Below are 18,257 nucleotides of genomic sequence, written 5' to 3'. Positions count from 1 at the left end.
GTCAAGCACTAGTTGTGCGTTCATAAGCACACTACACCCGCACAATGCAGAGAACAGAAACTTGCTAGTGCAAACCCTACACAAGGAGTTATGATCCAAAATCCAGATAGCTGATGCAATTACTCTTATTCTTATCCACAATCTTGCGTTCGAGAGCACACAGCAATGCGAGAGCAAGACAGAAAATCATGAGTATCAGAATACACAGCTGCCAAAGCATGATTTGTAGAGCCATTTTAAGATACAATCTCAACCTTACATGGACAAGTTGTATTACAAAATCTTACAAAAATGAAACCTTCTCTTCAATCAAGCAATACTGAAGTCTGAAACTACAGCTACATATCCCGTTTAAACTTCGCTTCAAATTGGCGCCGTAACTCCAAAGCTCTGTTGTAAAGCTTCACATCTATACCATCTACATTCCGGCCAACTCTTGCCTGGAGAAACAACTGCTTCAGGGGAAAATAAGATCCACAGTTTCAGGTTCATCTCCGTACAAAACACAAAGATAGCTCTCTGTTGTGTGTGCGTGCACGCCGCGTGCATGAAATTTGTACATATTAGTTCATGCATCACTATCTGAATCCAGGGAAATGCCAGATTCGCCTTTCAAGGAAACAAGGGCTAGACCCTCTAGAGAAACTTCTCAGTATCCTTGAGAAGGCACCGTATGAAACTACCCCTAATCTTAAAGAGTTCTTGTAGGCACACTCTTCGTTTTTGTGCACTATCATTCGTGATTTCCTATTTCTGCCTCAATCCAAGTTTACAAGAAAATGGATAAGATCTCAGGGGTGCACCTCCAAACATGTTTAGTATGTAACATCAAAATAAGGGGTATTTGATTTGGAAGTTTTATCAAAATTTTAAAAGATTTAGGGGTTTTTCATTGCATCATGAAAAAAACCCTTCAGAATCAGGGGTCGTAGGGCAGGCAATCAGGGCCGTCCATCTGGTGAACCTTCTTGCGCATAATCCGGCCTGCAACTGACGGATGACAACTACGCCAGCAACGGAAAGGAAATCCAACTATTAGGTGCAGCGAAAGTGTTTAAGGATTTTAACTCCGATCTAGTACTTTGCACAAACACAAGGTTACTTCACTTCACTTGAGAGAACTGAACTGAACACAATAAAAGAGAGAGAGAGAGAGAGAGAGAGAGAGAGAGAGAGAGAGAGATGAAATGAAATGAAATGTTATATTAACATCTTCAAAAGGCCAAAGTGACCTATGAGACCAGAAAGTTACAATGTGGTGGATCTGATACAAAGTCAGAGTAACAAGATGACAAAATGACAAAATGACAAAATAAAATACTATGGAATCCTAAACTGCTAGGTGTGAACTAAGCAGCTAGCTGGGATAGCCAGATCACAAGAGATCCAGCACATAGTTACCCGGAACGCGGAACGGGAACGGCAACGGGATCCCCGCGGAACGGGGGAATGGCTAGGGGTCCGGAACGGGAACGTCGCGGAACGGGAGGTATAAAAAACACCCAAATAGTGCAATTTTTAGCTCCTTGTGTTTAAATACAAGGAGTATTAGAGTGCTTTGACTCTAATACTCACAAAAAACTCGTTTTGAAGACCATTCAACCTTGCTATGACTAGATGATGAGAGAGAGAGAGAGAGAGAGAGAGAGAGAGAGAGAGAGAGAGAGAGAGAGAGAGAGAGAGAGAGGGAGAGATTTGAGAGAGTGGGAGGGAGAGGAAGAGAGCTTGAAGGCTTGAAGCCTTGAGCCTTGAGAGAGTGAGTCTTGAGAGGGAGAGATCTTGAGAGTGAGAGAGAGAGCTTGAGCCTTGAGGATTAGCTTGTGAAGAGAAAGGGGAAGGGGGGTGCATTTTATGAGTCCTTGAGGCCTTGCACACTTTCAAAAGAAGCCCAAACATTTACTTCAATTTTTTCAATTTTTGCCAAATTTGTTTGTAGCCGTTGGCCGTTCCAGGGGCATTCCGAAACGGTCCGGGGGCGTTTCGGAACGTTCCGGAACGGCCGTTCCGGTTTGCATTGGCCACCCGGAATGTCAGACATTCCGGGACGTTCCGGAACGTTCGGGAAGAGAAGTGCCCCCCAGAACGCCGGAACGGGGGCTAGGGGGCGTTCCCCGGTAACTATGATCCAGCATCGGTCGCTGGCGGATCTCATCAATCTCCTCCATGGTCAGTAATCTGACCGGGCGTCGTGCATGTCGGGCCAAAGTGATCCAAATACTCTGGTGCAGCTTCCGTCGATGTTGTGTAGTCCTCCGCAGTCGTGGGCGTCTGGATCTCCCCAATTCGATCGCTTGGTCGATCAGTGTGCCTCTGGTGTGAGGCGACGAGCTCTGCTATGGTATTAGCTCCTCCCGATGTCCAGTGGCACCTCTAAAGAATTCTGTGATCCGTCTCTGAGACTGGCTAGCCTCTCCTCTCATCAAGCTCTTTCTGTGTCTGCGCAGCTCGAGCAAAAAAAAACCAAGGCATCTCTGATCCTCATACCACATGACTTTGGAGAGTGGTCCAAACCCCTCTCTGAACAAGCAATGGAAGCGGCCTCGTATCTCGTGTAGACGGGGCAGTGGCATGTATAGTGCAACTCTATCTCACGCTCGATGTCACAAGGGGCATGTCCTGGCCTCTGCTGGTACTCCGCTGTATCTCCCATTCTCGATCCGCAGCTGGTGTGAAGATGTGCGTATCTGGCCAATAGCACATCGTATCCCGTGAGACAAGTGGGTGTCCATGTATCTGGGCCTCGTCACAAAACCATCCTCCGTAAGCTCAAGAAGATGCTCTCTGTAGAAAGCCATCTTCGTGCCCAGCTCCTGTACTGGCTGTATCCATGTCCTCCTGGTGTCTAGCTGAGTCAGGTCTTGGCGGATGAGCCTGGTGATCTCGGACTGTGTAAGAGTCAGAGAGGGTGCATCCAGTGAGTACTGGAAGGGAGGTAATCTATCTATGTTGAACCCATGCGCCTGAAACCATGATGTCGTCTCCCCATACCAGCATGTTGTATCTCTCTGCATGGCTAACTGTCGAGAGGACTCAAGTGCAAGGCGGGTATATCTATCTCTGGGAAGTTCCCACATGCGGTGTATGAAGGAGACAGATCTGGTGAACGCCTCAACCACTAGTGGGGGAGCAGTTGGCTCTGCTCGGACAATAGCACGTGGTACTGAAGCCTTAGCTCTAATGAGCCGCGAGATCATAGAGACCAGAGGCTTCTCCATGTCCCCCCATCCATCAATGTGGCCTGTCCTCCCGTGATGATCCAATAAAGGTCCCCAAATCTCAGCTCCATAAAGCAATGCAGAGGCCACCAAAGTGTCAAAGAGCCAGAGCTTCGTCCAAGGCTCCTAAAACTGAACCTGTGAACACATCCTTTCCAATCTACCCAATGCTGCATGGCCCTGGTCAATCTAGTCTCTGCTGCCCTCCTCAATGAAAATGCTGACCCACTACAAACCACTCCAAGGTAAGTGTAAGCATCTGTATACTCCATTGTCTCCTGGCCGTATGTGAATGCGGGCGCTGACCTCCTGATCCACTGTGGGGTGGTATTAAATACCATGACCTTGGTTTTACCAAGGTTGACGTACAAACCACTTTCCTGGGCAAACCTATATAAAGCATCCAAGTGACGTTGCATCCCCTCCGGAGAGTCAGAGATCAACACAATATCATCAGCATATAACAATAGTGGAATCCATGTCCCTGCCAACTGTGCACCTCTATCACCATCTCTCTCAATGTAATCAGAAACCTCATCCACATACATACCAAATAGAGTAGGAGAGAGCAGGCAACCCTGCTTCACTCCAATAGTTGAGTGGACCAATGTGGATAGACCCTCTGAGGTGCGTACATGCCCCACTACTGACCTGTATAATGCCATGACCCCCCAAATGAGCTCTGTGGGTACTCCCATCTGTTGTAATCTACGCATCAATCTAGCTCTGGGTACTATGTCAAATGCTTTGCGGAAATCCACAAAGCTACAATAGATCCGTCTCCCATTTGATCTGCCCTCCTCAATGATGGCTCTGAGTGTCAAGATATGGTCAAGAGTAGAAAAATCCCTCCTGAACCCTGCCGGCCCGACTGCGCATATCCCCTCCTCTGTCAATCTACTCAGCTGCTGCTCAAGAATAGTGCGTACAACCGTGCCAATGTGTGTCCAATCATGATAGTGCGTACAACCGTGCCAATGTGTGTCCAATCATGATAGTGCGATAATTCCCAGGCTCCATAGGGTCTCCCGACTTGAAGATAGGTACAATAGTAAATAGGCTCCAAGTATCAGGCAAGCCCTCACACATGGCACGGTTAAACATAACTGCTAGAAGCTCTGCTAGTAGATCTCTGGCATGCGTGAAATGCTCAGCCACTAAGCCATCATGATCATATGCTCTCCCAGTCCTCATCCTGTCAATGACCTTCCTCACCATCTCAGCGGTGAAAAAAGCACATGTGTGTGGGCATGGATCGGGGGGGTCGAGAAGGGGGGGTTGCTCAGGAACTGTGTACAGAGATGATGCGTATGGACCAAGGCCTTTATAGAAGTGATGGCAGGGAGGGGGGAGTGCTCATGAAAGAGCCATCCAGCGCCATGCCTCACGTGAGTCCTGACTCAAGAATAGCTGGTATAGATCCTACTCTAGGTGAGCCAAAATGCCCTCTTCTTCCGCCGCACTAGGCGTCGGAAGTCGATCTGTGACTATCTGTAAGTGATATCCCCCAAAAGCACCTCCCTCTGAAGTCTAGCTCTAGTGCCCCGGCATTCCTCATCATACCAACTGTTCTGGGGCATGCTCCCCGAACGGCATCTCTGCTCAGGCTAGGTATGTGGGTATGCCTCTACTGCTGCATCATGTAGTGTCTGTGTCAGTATAGTAGTAAGCTCCTCCAGAGGTCGCCCTGGCTCCTCTGTGCACAGGCGTCTGTAGATCCCATCTATGTATACAGAGTCCGTCTCCCGCGTGAAGGTGTAGAGAGTAGGGACTGCTGCCCATGGCCTGTGTGCTACACTAAACTGAAAAGAGATGGTCCACGACACAAGGGCATGATCCACTGCCACACCAACAGGTCTGGGTCCAACCATGAGATCCTGGATACTAGAGATGAGGCTCGGCTGTGCCATGACATGATCCACTGTGCTGGCTCCATGTCTGTGTGGAAAGCATGTAAAACCCCCCGCAGCGGGAAATCTCTGTAGGCCATTCAAGATGGCCAATCCATGTGCAATCCCCATGTCTATCAAGTGTCGTCCATACTGAGTGTGTTCCCCATCCTGTGATAGTCTCGATAGGCCCGTCTCTGCAACATCCACCTCTCTCAGCATCTCCTGTGAAGTATCATAAAATATTGTCTGATGATGGGCAGCCCTAGCATTGAAATCCCCTAGAATGATGATGTCACCATCTCTAGAGGACTCCCATATATCATCATCCAAAATAGAAAAGGGGGGCTGTCCTCTGGGTGGTGCATAAACTGACGTACTCGGGGGAAAGTAGCAAATAACAATGTAAAGATATCTGCCTGTCTCTGCTCTCAATCTCACCCACATGTACCTAGCTTGCTCATCCTTGACAGAGAGAGAAAGAGAGAGAGAGAGAGAGAGAGAGAGAGAGAGAGATGACACCGCATGTCGGGTCCCAACCAAGGCCATAAGTCCCCTTTGGACGCTCCCGAAGTGTGCAAAGAAATCCTTGTTCATCCTATCCGTTGCGAATATCCACGTCGGTTACCGAAGCATGATAAGCGAATTCGGATTTCTAAGTCTAAATGTGACTAAGGGTCTCTCTAGTGTCAACCTCGCGCTCACCCAAAAACTCATCTCCAAGAAACTCCTCAAACTGCAAGCATATGCATTCCAAACGGTCCTGTAACTCACGTTCCCTGCGGAACAACCTCGTCACCTCTCTACAACTATTTGTCTGCAAGCCTAGGAAGATAACGTAATAGCCTCCTCAAACCCCACAAAAATTGCAATGACTAGGGAGTGCGAGTCTTGGATGGGATATGCCATGCATCTGTACCAAAAACTGCAAAGAGGAATCTATCCCAAGCATCTCTCTCACATGATGCTACAAATGGTAGAGGAGGCTGAACGGCTCGCTGATCCTCAAAGGTCTCTACATTGTTGAAATCACCTCCAACAACCCACGAATCAACAAAATGCAATATATTCACAATTTTGCTGCCAAAACTCAGCTCCCTCTTAAGCTAAAGTGGGGCATAGATACACGTCACACCAACCAAAGAGTCATCAATCCCTACAAAAATCCACATCGCTCTACCATGAACTACTGTACCATGGTCACATGCACAATGGTGCCAACAGGATCCCACAAAAATGCATACCCCACTGCTAGATTATTGTTGTCCAATCACAATTTCCCATGGAGAAGCTGTCACAAACTACTGACGTGTCAAAACCCTAAAGAATGGAGCCAACTTGCAGATGCTGGCCGAGGGGCCTAAAGTTTAAACCCTAAGAGAACAAGTAACAGAAGAAGAAGTCCTACCAACTTATGGGGACCCCGTCCGATGGGGCCCCAATGACATAAAGGAAGTAAAATAAAGCAGGACCCACATACACACACACAAAACTGATGACGTGGCAACTGTACGACAAATTTCCAAAAATTGCGCTGACATGATGACGTGGCAGGCTGTACAAATTTCCGCGTTTTGCGCTGGTTGATGACATGGTAGGTTGTACGGATTTCCGTGATTTACGCTGGCAGCTTTTTGGCTTTGCTTTTGGACCAGATGCTTTTGAGTTTGAAGGCTTTTCACTGTAATTGCTTTTTAGGCCAAGGGCCTTTAAATATGAGGTTAGGGCTCATTCTCTAGCATGCTTCCTGGAGAAGGTGCAAAGTCTAGAGTTCCGGCTTGTACTGTGTTGATGCAATATAAAGAAATACCGAAAAGGGCGCCAAGGTTTGGGGCCAATACTCTCTGGGGTGGAATTCCGCCACTTCGTGTCACGTGTCGTCTCTCTTTCAGTTCAGTTGTTATTGAAGTGCTAAAAGTCTGTTCTTTTATATTGGCACGTGGAGCCCGCCTTGTGACAGAAGCCAAGGCCAACTTTATCTCACCGGAATTGGCGGCTCGGTTCGCAATAATGCCTGGAGAAATGAGACCACAACTGGATGCGGTTTTAGCGGCACCAGGGCATGATGTTTCCAATACACCCGTCATCGGCAAACTACAGTTGCATTGTCAAGGGTATCTACGAACAAGGACTTCTATATCATGCCACTTGAGAGGTGACATACTCTTGGGAGTACCTTGGTTCCATACAAACCATGTCGTGCTCAACTATTGGGGCAAAAAAGCAACATTGACAAATGAGAAGAGGAAAGAAATCAACGGATTGTCAATGCCGAATGTAAAAACATGCGCATATAGTGCCAAATGCTGCAGTAGTAAAATGGGTGAATGTCTCAAACTTAGATGACATATAAATAATAAGTCAAATGTTGCAGTACAAAATGGGAGAATCATATGATCCCCAATAGATGTAAAACTAAAGGGCGAGTCATATCCCCAGTCAAATCTAGTCTTTTTGTTTACTCCATCTTTTTGAGGGATTTAGAAGAACATAGAAATTTAAATTTGTCAAAGTTAGAAAAAGAATGCCGATTGTTTCTTTAAGGGTTTTCCTCGAGAGCTACCTCCTAAAAGACCTTAGGATCATACAATTGACTAGATACCTGATAGTACGCCACCAAACCGGCCTCCTTAGAAAGTGAACAAAGCCCAAAATGAGCTCTTGAGAGACACACATCGCTAAAAAGCTACGGGGCATGGCAGCGACCAAGTACCTCAAATCAGAGGCCCAAGTACTGTTGGACTTGCTTCGGTCTTCCAATTGGAGTTTCCTCTGCAAGGTAGCTTATCGTTCACCACGCTAAACTGCCCTTGAAACCCGACGGTTTTCTCAAAGGAAATGCCATATCCACTTGGAAGGGCATCACATGTGGCGTCCACAAGGATTGGTGGTGCCTCCCTTCCACCTTCCAATCCCGTTTCGACGAGGCTGACCCCCCTTGGGGGCAAGGTACTTGAGTGACTCTAAGCGCTCATCTGTCGTTGCTTCGGGAGAACAACATTATTTCCCTCGAGAGGGCTCAAAATATAAGTTTAAGCATAGGAAGGGATTATCCCTCCATCCGCCTATGCAGAGCACTCAAGTACCGGGATATAGCTTCACGGCGGAACTTCACTACAGGGACGTTGTTAGAGTTCAAATTCATGCTAATGGTGGCTCTAGTATCTCCTAAGAGCCGATCAGGGAGTGAGGGTTGTTTTGTGGTTGTGCCAGGCCATATCTGAGGTAGATGTACCTTTTCTCGGTGATACACTCCATGGTGTTGCCCACCCGGTAGGCTGACATGAGACGGAACCATAGTTACATGGGACGACGGGTCGGGGTCGAGGACGGCAAAAGTCAGGTAATGGAGACGGGGGTCGGAAAACCAAAAAAAAACATAGCTTTTTTGGCATTTTTTGACCTACACACATGCCACACACATAGAGCATCATTTTGACACAAATTTACACTAGATAGACCAAAGAGCATGAGTCATATAGGTGCAAATGTGCTAATAAAACATCGATGGATACAAAATGAAAAGTGCATGCCACAAGGGCTCAAAAAGAACAAGCCTCAAGGATAACAAAAAGTACAAAGGGCTAGGTAGACTCTAGAGGAGTAGACTCTAGACTCTAGAGTGATCAATGATCATCAAACTCCGGAAGTGCTCGCTTGCTGAATCTCCATATCATCGTCGTAGTCGAGGTCGTCAGTGACATGTGAGGCCTCGCGAGGCTCGCAATGAGGCTCGCAATCCTCCTCTAGCTCCTCCAAAAGTGTCTCGGCCATAGATGGATTCTCTGGTGTCATCTTCCACTCAGTGAAGTGATCCGCCTTGTGTGTGATGCTCTTGGCAAGCATGCGCAAGTTAGCGCTCATAAACACCAAATCATTGGCCCTCTGAACCCCAAGGCGATTCCTCTTCTTAGAGGCAATGTGGTTGTACACACCCCATAGTTGCTCCAAGCAACTAGTGGTACATGCTTGGCTAAGGACACGAACAGCCAAGCGCTGCAAATATGGGCCATCTCCTCCATAGTCCTCTCACCACAAAACCGAGCCAATCTTGCTGCGATCAATCTGTGCATCTACACATCCATAGGAGCCCTTCATTTGTCTGCACTTGAGTAGCTCATCTCTAATCTTGCGCGTAATGTCACTACTAGGCTCAAGGTGCTCCAATGCAAGTCGCCATCCTTTGCTCGCCTCCTTGTCGGTCTCTTGACGCCTTCCCTGAAACTCGGGGTCAAGCACATAAGATGCCGCATGCAGTGGAGAGTAGTATCCATTCCACCTCAACTCACACAAGCCACGAATCTCCACATACTGAATAGGGTCAAGCACAAGATTCTCAAGTGTCTCTATCATCCGATCCATGGCTTCGTAGACTTTGTCGATGCATGGCTACAAGCTATCCACAACTCGAAGTAGGTGTAGAATAGGCTTGACCATGGCGTCAAGAGTCTTCACCTCCTCCCACCAAGCGACATGTCGGCCCAATCTCAACATTTCAATCCTATTGCTGATGTAGACTCCCGCATGGCCTAGAACTCATCACTGAGAAAGAGGCTCCTTAAGACTCCGCCACATGTAGACAAGTGGCCTAGCATAAGCCAATTGAATGCAAATCTTGTCTTTGAATACTTGAGCAACGACAAGTGGCTCCTCTTTGAGAACTCATGGCGCACTTTTTGATGGTTGAGCACAAAGGAGACAATTTGAGAGGCATCACTAATGATGGGTGAAATCCATGACAAGCTCCCTATGTCCTTGAGAAGGTGCCATCATAGGTGAGAAACGAGATACTCTTTCCTCCCTCTTTGAATTTCTTGAGCTTTTGGCCAACTGGCACCATCTCATCCCTAGCAGAAAGATCCTAATAGAGAGGTCCTACATGTCACCGTGGAAAACCGTGACCATGCATTTATTAATTCCAAACTTAATACTCCAAGTCTTTACCCATTCACTCACCTTATCAAGGCTCATTTGTAGGCTTTTAGATGAATCAGCAAGAAGGACAAGGTCATCAACAATAAGGAGTCTCCTTATTTTCTGTAGGAAAATAACAAGGTACTCGTAAGTCTCACCAACTAGCACCATCTCATCCCGAGCATAAAGATCCTCATAGAGAGGTCCTACATGTCACCATGGAAAACCGTGACCATGCATTTATCAATTCCAAACTTAATACTCCTAGTCTTTACCCATTCACTCACCTTGTCAAGGCTCATTTGTAGGCTCTTAGATGAATCAGCAAGCAGGACAAGGTCATCAACAATAAGGAGTCTCTTAATTTTTTGGAGGAAAATAGGTATTTCTAGGCCCCATGTTTCCCCGTCTGCATCTAGAATGTCATTTATGTACACATTGAATAGACAAGGCGATGGCGGGCAACCTTGGCGAACTCCCAACTGCACCGATATCTTTGTTGCTTGGGACGCTTACTCCACGGCAAGCTTCTCTTTGTCAAGGAGGGTGATGCGAAGCCTCTCCGATGAAGGTGGCACATAAGAGGGGCCATATTCCCCTATTTTCGTAACCATGGTTCGAAAGCATGGAGACCTATCCATACAAAATAGAGCATGTTGTGTTAGTATGGAGAGTCGAGACTCCATAATGAAATACAAAATGGGAGATTGCAATGTGCATATGCCATAAGTCACAATGGAAACTCACCGAGAAGCCTGGAAGGCAATGAGGTCGTGGAAGAAGAATCGAGCAACCGACCTATCCACCTCCTCCTCCAATTTAGGATTGCAATTTTTGTTGAGGGTGCTTTGGCGATGCGCAATGGAAGCCCTCGATGTAGATGCATTTGTCTTGAACGCTTGAGAGATGGAGCCAAGGTTGGCTTGCCTTTGCTCTCGCGGTGTCGCCGTGGCGAAGGGATCAACAGTAACAAAACGGCCCCTCTTGGCCGCTTCCGCGACCTCATACACCACGAGCTTCTCAAGAAGCTCCAACCTCTTCTCGGAAGTAATGAGTGGGCAAAACTTCACCTCGTGACCGGGTTCATGAAGAAGATGGGCTCGCACTTTGTTTGCACCACCCGTTCTCTTGTACGGGCATAGCTTGCATGTCCATGGTCTAGAAACCGCCACCTTGACCACGCGCGGTAGAGTCGACTTCATCCCACCACGTCCATGTTTGCAAGGCGGGCCTCCTTCGAGAAGAGCCGGCTTGAGAAGTGGAGTTAGCTTGAGATGACATGATGGTGGAGAGAGAGTAGAGGAGACCTTCAAAGTTGAGAGGGTAGAGGAGGGAGAGAGTGGGTAGAGAGACTCAAGGCTAGAGGAGGGAGAGAGTGCCAAGTGGGTAAAGAGGAGACTCGAAGGTAGAGCTCCGAGCCTCGAGGAGAGGGTAGACCGTAGACTCTAGACACGAAGCCACGAAGCACCAAAGGTAGACCGTAGAGAGGAGAGGCTTGAGCCTTGAGCAATTGCCAATGAGAGCTTGAGCCTTGAGAGACCCAAAGGGTGGCTTTTATAGCCTCCTAAAAAAAATCGACGTTGGGCTACCTTGCTGACTGTTCGAAACGGCTAAAAATTTGAATTTTAAATTAAAAAAAAATGTTCCCTACCGACCGTTTTCTGTCAGTTACCAATCCGTCCCCGGGACGGCAGCATGCATTCCTGCCTGGCATGTGCCGAGCCGCCCGTTCCCAGCCGTCTAGCACCGTCCCCAACCCGGTTGCGGCCGTCCCCCGCCCCTAAGTCCCGTCCCCTCCGTCCCCTATAACTATGGGCAGAACCCCTATTCCTAGGGTTACACGGTCAGAGTCTTTAGTGTTTGTAGTTCTGCTACTAAATAGGTGTCCCAGTCGCTTTTAGTGAGTTTACATATTTCTTAACATTTTTAAGCCCGGGGTTTCTCAGTAGGTAGGGCAATTCTCACAATTCTCTATACATGCAACCCCCCCTTGTACTGTTTGGCATGTTGTTCAGTGCAGAGTTCCAGCATTTTGGGCACACACTCTCTCTAGCGTTTTCCGCTTGCTAGCGTTTTGTGTGTATGCGGCCTCTCTCTCTCTCTCTCTCTCTCTCTCTCTCTCTCTCTCTCTCTCTCTCTCTCTCTCTCTCTCTCTCTCTCTCTCTCTCTCTTTAAGGTCTCTTGGGATAGTTTCCTACGACGTTAAAACTCTCTTCTTTTTCTTCTTCTTCTCTCTCTGGCGTTTTCCATCATCATCTCTCTCTCTCTCTCTCTCTCTCTCTCTCTCTCTCTCTCTCTCTCTCTCTCTCTCTCTCTCTCTCTCTCTCTCTCTCTCTCTCTCTCTCTCTCTCTCTCTCGCATAGCGATCTCTCCCTCTCCTTGCCGTGTAGACACCCTACACGACGCGTGATTGCCTGCAAGTGGTTGTCGTGCTCGTATGGTGGGCGGTTTGTACTAGGAGCTTGTGTACAAGGAGATCTATCGCGATAAATGCGAGATCCATTGGCTGCCCGGTCTCGAGAGGAGGTTTGCTTGCGGTTGCAGACGAGATCATCACCCTATTCACCCTTTTTTGCTGCACCTTTGACATGGTATCAGAGCCACGGCGTGCTCTCGTATCGGATTGGTGATCTGCAAGAGTTTTTGGTGCTGAATTTCCATGACGAAAAGAGACGGTTCGCTGTTTTTTCAGCATGTTTCATTCATTTGGGGCTGATTGTGGGTGTAGTGGACATATTTGAAGATTTCCTCTCTTCTACCTCGACCTAGCCTCGTCACATGCCCAAGTTCTCTCACATGATGGAGATGAGTGATGATTCTGACATGAATTCGGTCCGTGATGAAGAAGTACAACCTGAGGTTTCTAGCGGTGGTGGTGGTGAACCACGCGAGGAGTGGGAAGATTGGTCCAAGTTCTACTCCATCGTAGTTGATCAACCAATCAAGATACCTACCGTCCCTACCTTTCCCTCAGATCAGCAATTGAATGGCGAGAACTATGTCATTTGGAAAGCGACCATGATGGCAGTCTTCGACTCTTACGAGCTTAGAGGCTTTGTTTCGAGCAACTTTCAAAAGCCAAAGGACCCTACGAGAGCGAAGTTATGGGAGCGTGTCACTGCTCAAATCCAATCTTTCATTATCCTCAACAATACACCATCAATCATCAGTAACATGTCGTTGATAAAGGATGCTTGGGATCGATTTTCTTCACTACATGATCAATTTTCTCCAATGAAGTGGATAGCCTTAGAAGTACAATTGATAACCCTATATGCTAAGAACTCATCCATGAGGGATACATCGACGAGATGCAAGAGCTTCAGCAAGAGATACTTCATATGGGAAAGCTTATCAGTTCAGAGGACATGACCATCCAGCTTTTGGCCAAGTTACCTCCTCGGTATATCAATTTCTATTCTTCGTTGATTACTAGTGGCCGGTCGAATACTATTTTTTGGGACAAGATTGTTCTGATGGATGGTGTTGGAACAGACGAGCGGGTCAATACGGGGGAAGAGGTCACGCTCCAGAGCCTTAACCGGTTCTTCCAACAACAACAAGAGGTAGAACGGTAAGAAGAAAAACAACAATAGCAAAGAAAAGAAGAGTGATGCCGAGAAGGAAGCCTTGAAGGCAGACCGGCATTGCAATCATTGTGGGAAGAAGGGCCATTATTGGCGGAAGTGTCCAAAGCGAGTTAGAGATGCTTTGACTTCTTCGGCGGCGGTGGTGCAATCACCAGCCTTTGTTCATTTGGAGATTCTACCCTCAAAGGACTCTCCAGGGACATCCGAGGTTGTGACTCCTCTTGCGGTTCAAGATGGTCGTGATTGGATTCTGGATAGTGGTGCCTCACAGCACATAACACCTTCGAAGGATCTTCTGTCCAACATGCGGCAACATAATGCTACTAATTTCATTGGCGACAAATCTGAAATTCCTATTCACAGCAAGGAATCTATGGAGTTGATTCTTGACAACAAAGGGGATACTCCAAGGTACTTCATGCTCAGAAGCTAGGATTTCATCTCGTGTTTGTGCAAGAGGTGTGCAAGCTAGGCATGGAGCTGATTTTTACAGAGGGTGCAGTCTTTATTCACGATCAAAATTCCAACAAGGAGGTCAGAGAGGGATCAATGGAGAACGGACTCTACAGGGTCAATGCTCTTTCTTCAGCAATCAAGATACCTACCGGTGATCTTTGGCATTACAAATTCAACAATGATGCTCTTCAGCTTGCTTTTCGTGAGCAGATGCTTAGAGGCTTACCACATGTTGAGAGTAAGCATGGGAAATGTATTACTTGCATTCGTGGAAAGCAACATCGAGATGCTATTCAGAGGCTTGCTACACGCCAAGCTATTGCCGCTTTGGAGTTTGTTCACAATGACCTTTGTGGACCTATGCAGACTCCTTCACTTCGCAAAGCTCTCTATTTCAGGTTGCTATGGTGAACAATTTCAACCGCTTTACTTAGGTTATTTTCTACAACACAAGTCAAGAGGCATTTGGCCTCTTCAAGAATTGGCACGCTCGTGTGGAGAAGGAGATCAATAAAGTGTTGAAAACAATTCGATCATACAAAGGCAAGGAGTTTACCTCCAAAGCATTCATTCAGTTTAGTGCGGACAATGGCCTCAAGCAAGAGCTTGCGAATACCACGGATCGCCTTCAAATAATGGAGTTGTGAAGCGGAAGAATAGGATAGTGGTTGAGATGGCGTGGACTATGCTTGCGCATCCAAATGCCAAAGTCTCTATGGGCGGAGGCAGTTGCGACGGTAGTTCATATCATAAACCAATCTCCAACCTTTTTAGGTCCAGCAAGACCCCGTTCGAGGCTTACTTTGATAGAAAGCCCGATGTCTCTTATTTTTGGATATTTGAAAGCGATGCATACGTCCATGTATCGAAGGAGCAAAGAGGGGAATTTGACCCCAATTCCAAGAGAATGTGTTTATCAGCTACATAACTCTTTCCGAAGGATATCAACTTTATGATCCAAAAAAGAAGGATATTGTTCTCAACCGTGATGTCGTCTTCAACAAGTTTCTTCCTTCGGAGAGGGCTTCCACTCCCAAGTCTTCCACAACGATCCCACATTTGGCGATACTTGGAGACCCAGATTATGATTTGCCTCCTGATGAAACCCTCTTCTCCAACTCCTATTCCTCAGGCTACGGAGGAGGATGCACCCGTTGCAGATGACAATGGTTCTCACCATAGTGCAGAGATAGAGCCACATATACCAGTAGCTCCTCCATCAGGGAACAAGTCATACAAGTTACCGAAGTGGCTATTGAAGACCTTGCAAGCTGCAGTGACTTCAGATTTCCACCAGATTGGCGTGATGCCAATACTACACAACGATCTCAACAACTTCGATTTGCTGAGGCAGAGGGAATTTTATTACAAGTGAACTATGCTTTGATGTTGACAGTGATCAAGGACAGAGATCCTCTGACAATTAAGGAGGCACTTTCACAACCGAAGTGGAAGTTTGCCATGTAGAAAGAACTTGATTCCATCGAGAAAAACAATACTTGGGAGTTGGTTCCGCGGCTTGCCAAGCGGAAGGTGATTAGTGTCAAATGGGTCTACAAGACTAAGTATAAATCTGATAGTTCTTTGGACGAGCACAAGGCACGACTCATTGCCAAGGGCTTCTCTCAAAGACAGGGTGTGGACCATAGTTAAAGGGAATGGCCATTTTTAGGTCTCCATTCCCCGGTCTCGTTCCAACTTTCCGTCCCTCGAATCCGCGTTCCATGTTTCAGACGTGAGTGTCTGTAACAGGGAATGGCATTTCATACCCGTTGTTGTTCCTCGCTCACCATTTGAATTCTCGTTCCGGGTAACTATGGTGTGCACTATGACGAGACCTTTGCACCGACTGCGAGGATGGCGACCATTCGGACAGCTTTTGCCCTTGATGCCTTTTTTTTATGGCCGGTTTTTCATATGGATGTAGTTTCAGCTTTTCTCAACGGCGACTTAGAGGAGGAGGTGTATCAACCTCCAGGGTTCGAGGATCCAAATTTCAAAGACATGGTTTGTAGGTTGCTAAAGGCTCTCTATGACCTGAAGCAAGCCCCTCGAGCGTGGTACCAGAAAATAGACTCTTTCTTCCTACGACACTCCTTTAGTCGTTCTTTTGCAAACCCAGATTTGTATATTTATAGCGAGGGAAGATTGGTGACTCTTGTTATCCTCTATGTGGACGATCTTGTGATCACATGTAAGGTGCAACGGATGTGAATGTTGAACTTTGCTCAAGCTGAGTGCTCCGAACTGTGCTCAAGGGTTCCTTTTACTTATGGAAGGTAGAGCCTTCCGTTCATTTAATGAGAGAATGCAATGATCACAAACAAGTGGAAAAACACTGTGAATGAAGGTGCTGAGACTAAGAGATAGAGAGAGAAGAATACGACACCAGAATGTTGTCAAACCCTCCTCCGAAGGCCCCACTCTCTGTGGCAAGAGTGGTCTACTATTGATTGCACAAATCCCTACAATGCAATGGACTTGCCGGCGATGTCGACGACGATGAGGACGACGATGAGACGGGCTGAAAACTGAAAACGCTGAGGGCTGAAATCTGCAAATCTTGTATCTACTGAATTATGACTCTATGTCGATGATGACAGCGATAAAAACGACGCAACGACGATGCGCTGAAAACACAAATGCTGAAATCTACGAATAGCGAGCTCCTTCCAACAAAGTCACTTATTAATAATAAGTGAAAAATGGCTAATATAGGAAAAAAGGATCTGTGCACTGTAAAAATGCTCATGACGGCTACTGACTGTAATCTAATGATCATGTTGTGTGCAACCAGAGGATATGCATCTACTCTAAGTGTCTGGGCAGGTACAGTCTGTGCACACTCACAAAAGTGTCAGAACACTTCCTAAGCTATGCTAACTGAACCCTTGTCATGAAGTAGCTTGTCCACGTACACATAGGGTTAGATGTGCACGTGACATCGCAAGTAGCCATGTTGAGCACATCCATAGTACTATGGAGACCTTGGCTAAGGAGTTTGAGATGACATATCTCAGCTTGCTTCACTATTTTCTTGGATTGGAGATATGGCAGACGGAGGGGGGCATCTTTCTCTCTTAGGAGCGCTATATCCAAGAGTTGTTGGAAGCATTTGGTATGACTGAGTGTAAACCTATTTCAACCCCTATGGATCCCAATCAAAAGTTCACAGTATGACCCCTCACATGTAACAAATGCTACAAAGTATCGGACTGGTCGGTTCTCTTATTTGGGTTCTCACCGCCGAGTTTGATGTCAGTTTCTCGATGGGACTTCTCAGCTCTTTCATGCAAAGATCCGCCAAGTCACATTTGGAGCAGGCTCTTCGAACTTTGCGGTATTTAAAAGCGACCAAGTCATTATGCATTCACTATGCAGCTAGAGGTATATACTCCAAGATCATTCTACGAGGATGGCGTGATTCAAATTGGGGTGGAGAACCAGATGGACGACGGTCAACTATACATTACACCTTTTCTTTTGGCTCAAAAGTAGTATCATGGCACAACAAGAAACAGCCAACAATTGCCTTATCTTCCACAAAGGCAGAGTAGAGGGTTGTTTGCAGTGCTAGATGTGAGTGAGTGTGGTTACAAAGGCTATTTATTTCCCCAACAGACGAACATAATGTACTCTGACAACCAGAGTTGTATAGCCATTGCGAGGAATCTAGTGTTCCATGCCCGGACCAAGCATATAGAGATACAATACCATTTTGTCCGCGAGAAGACCAAGGATGGCTCTATTCGACTAGAGTATATGATGTCAACAGAGTAGAGGGTTGTTTGCAGTGCTAGATGTGAGTCCGTGAGGTTACAGAGGCTACTTATTTCCCAAGCAGATGACCATGATGTACTCTGACAACCGAAGTTGTATAGCCATTGCGAGGAATCCAGTATTCCATGCCCGAACCAAGCATATAGAGATACAGTACCATTTTGTTCGTGAGAAGTGCTGATATCTTCACCAAACCTCTTCCACAAGCAACATTATCCTCTCATGCCTCAATTGGACTTGTTTCCCGTCGAGGAGGAGATAGGGGGTGTTAAAGTTCAGATTCATGTTCGGTGGTGGCTCCAATATCTCCCATGAGAAAATTAGGGAGAGTTATATTTTGTGGTTATGCTCGACCGTATCTAAGGTAGACGTACCTTTTCTCAACAATCCACTCCATGATGTTGCCCACCCGA

At 46.8% G+C, this 18,257-nt stretch overlaps 2 protein-coding genes across 5 annotated transcripts in view; both read right to left on the bottom strand.

The window, feature by feature from the left end:
- Positions 1–209: 209 nt before the first annotated feature.
- The window catches only part of LOC147457580 (CST complex subunit TEN1-like), a 59,138-nt gene continuing 41,090 nt past the window's right edge, over positions 210–18,257 (bottom strand). Inside the window, exon 3 of one of the 4 annotated variants that reach the window (XM_086512438.1) lies at positions 210–455. In XM_086512438.1, the coding sequence (XP_086368564.1) occupies positions 339–455 (117 nt within the window). In that variant the 3' untranslated portion in view covers positions 210–338. The other 3 variants (XM_086512441.1, XM_086512440.1, XM_086512442.1) reach the window with 3 other exon arrangements.
- On the bottom strand, positions 8,652–10,164 carry LOC147457581 (uncharacterized). The gene has a single exon (XM_086512443.1). It carries the CDS (start codon positions 9,464–9,466, stop codon positions 9,134–9,136), a length of 333 nt encoding a protein of 110 aa, XP_086368569.1. The 5' UTR covers positions 9,467–10,164; the 3' UTR covers positions 8,652–9,133.

This window comes from Adiantum capillus-veneris, chromosome 5 (assembly GCF_014529385.1).
Source record: "Adiantum capillus-veneris isolate H3 chromosome 5, ASM1452938v2, whole genome shotgun sequence".
Taxonomy (NCBI): Eukaryota; Viridiplantae; Streptophyta; class Polypodiopsida; order Polypodiales; family Pteridaceae; genus Adiantum; species Adiantum capillus-veneris.
Note: the sequence above shows the minus strand (reverse complement) of the source record. Positions and strands in the feature narration are given on the sequence as shown.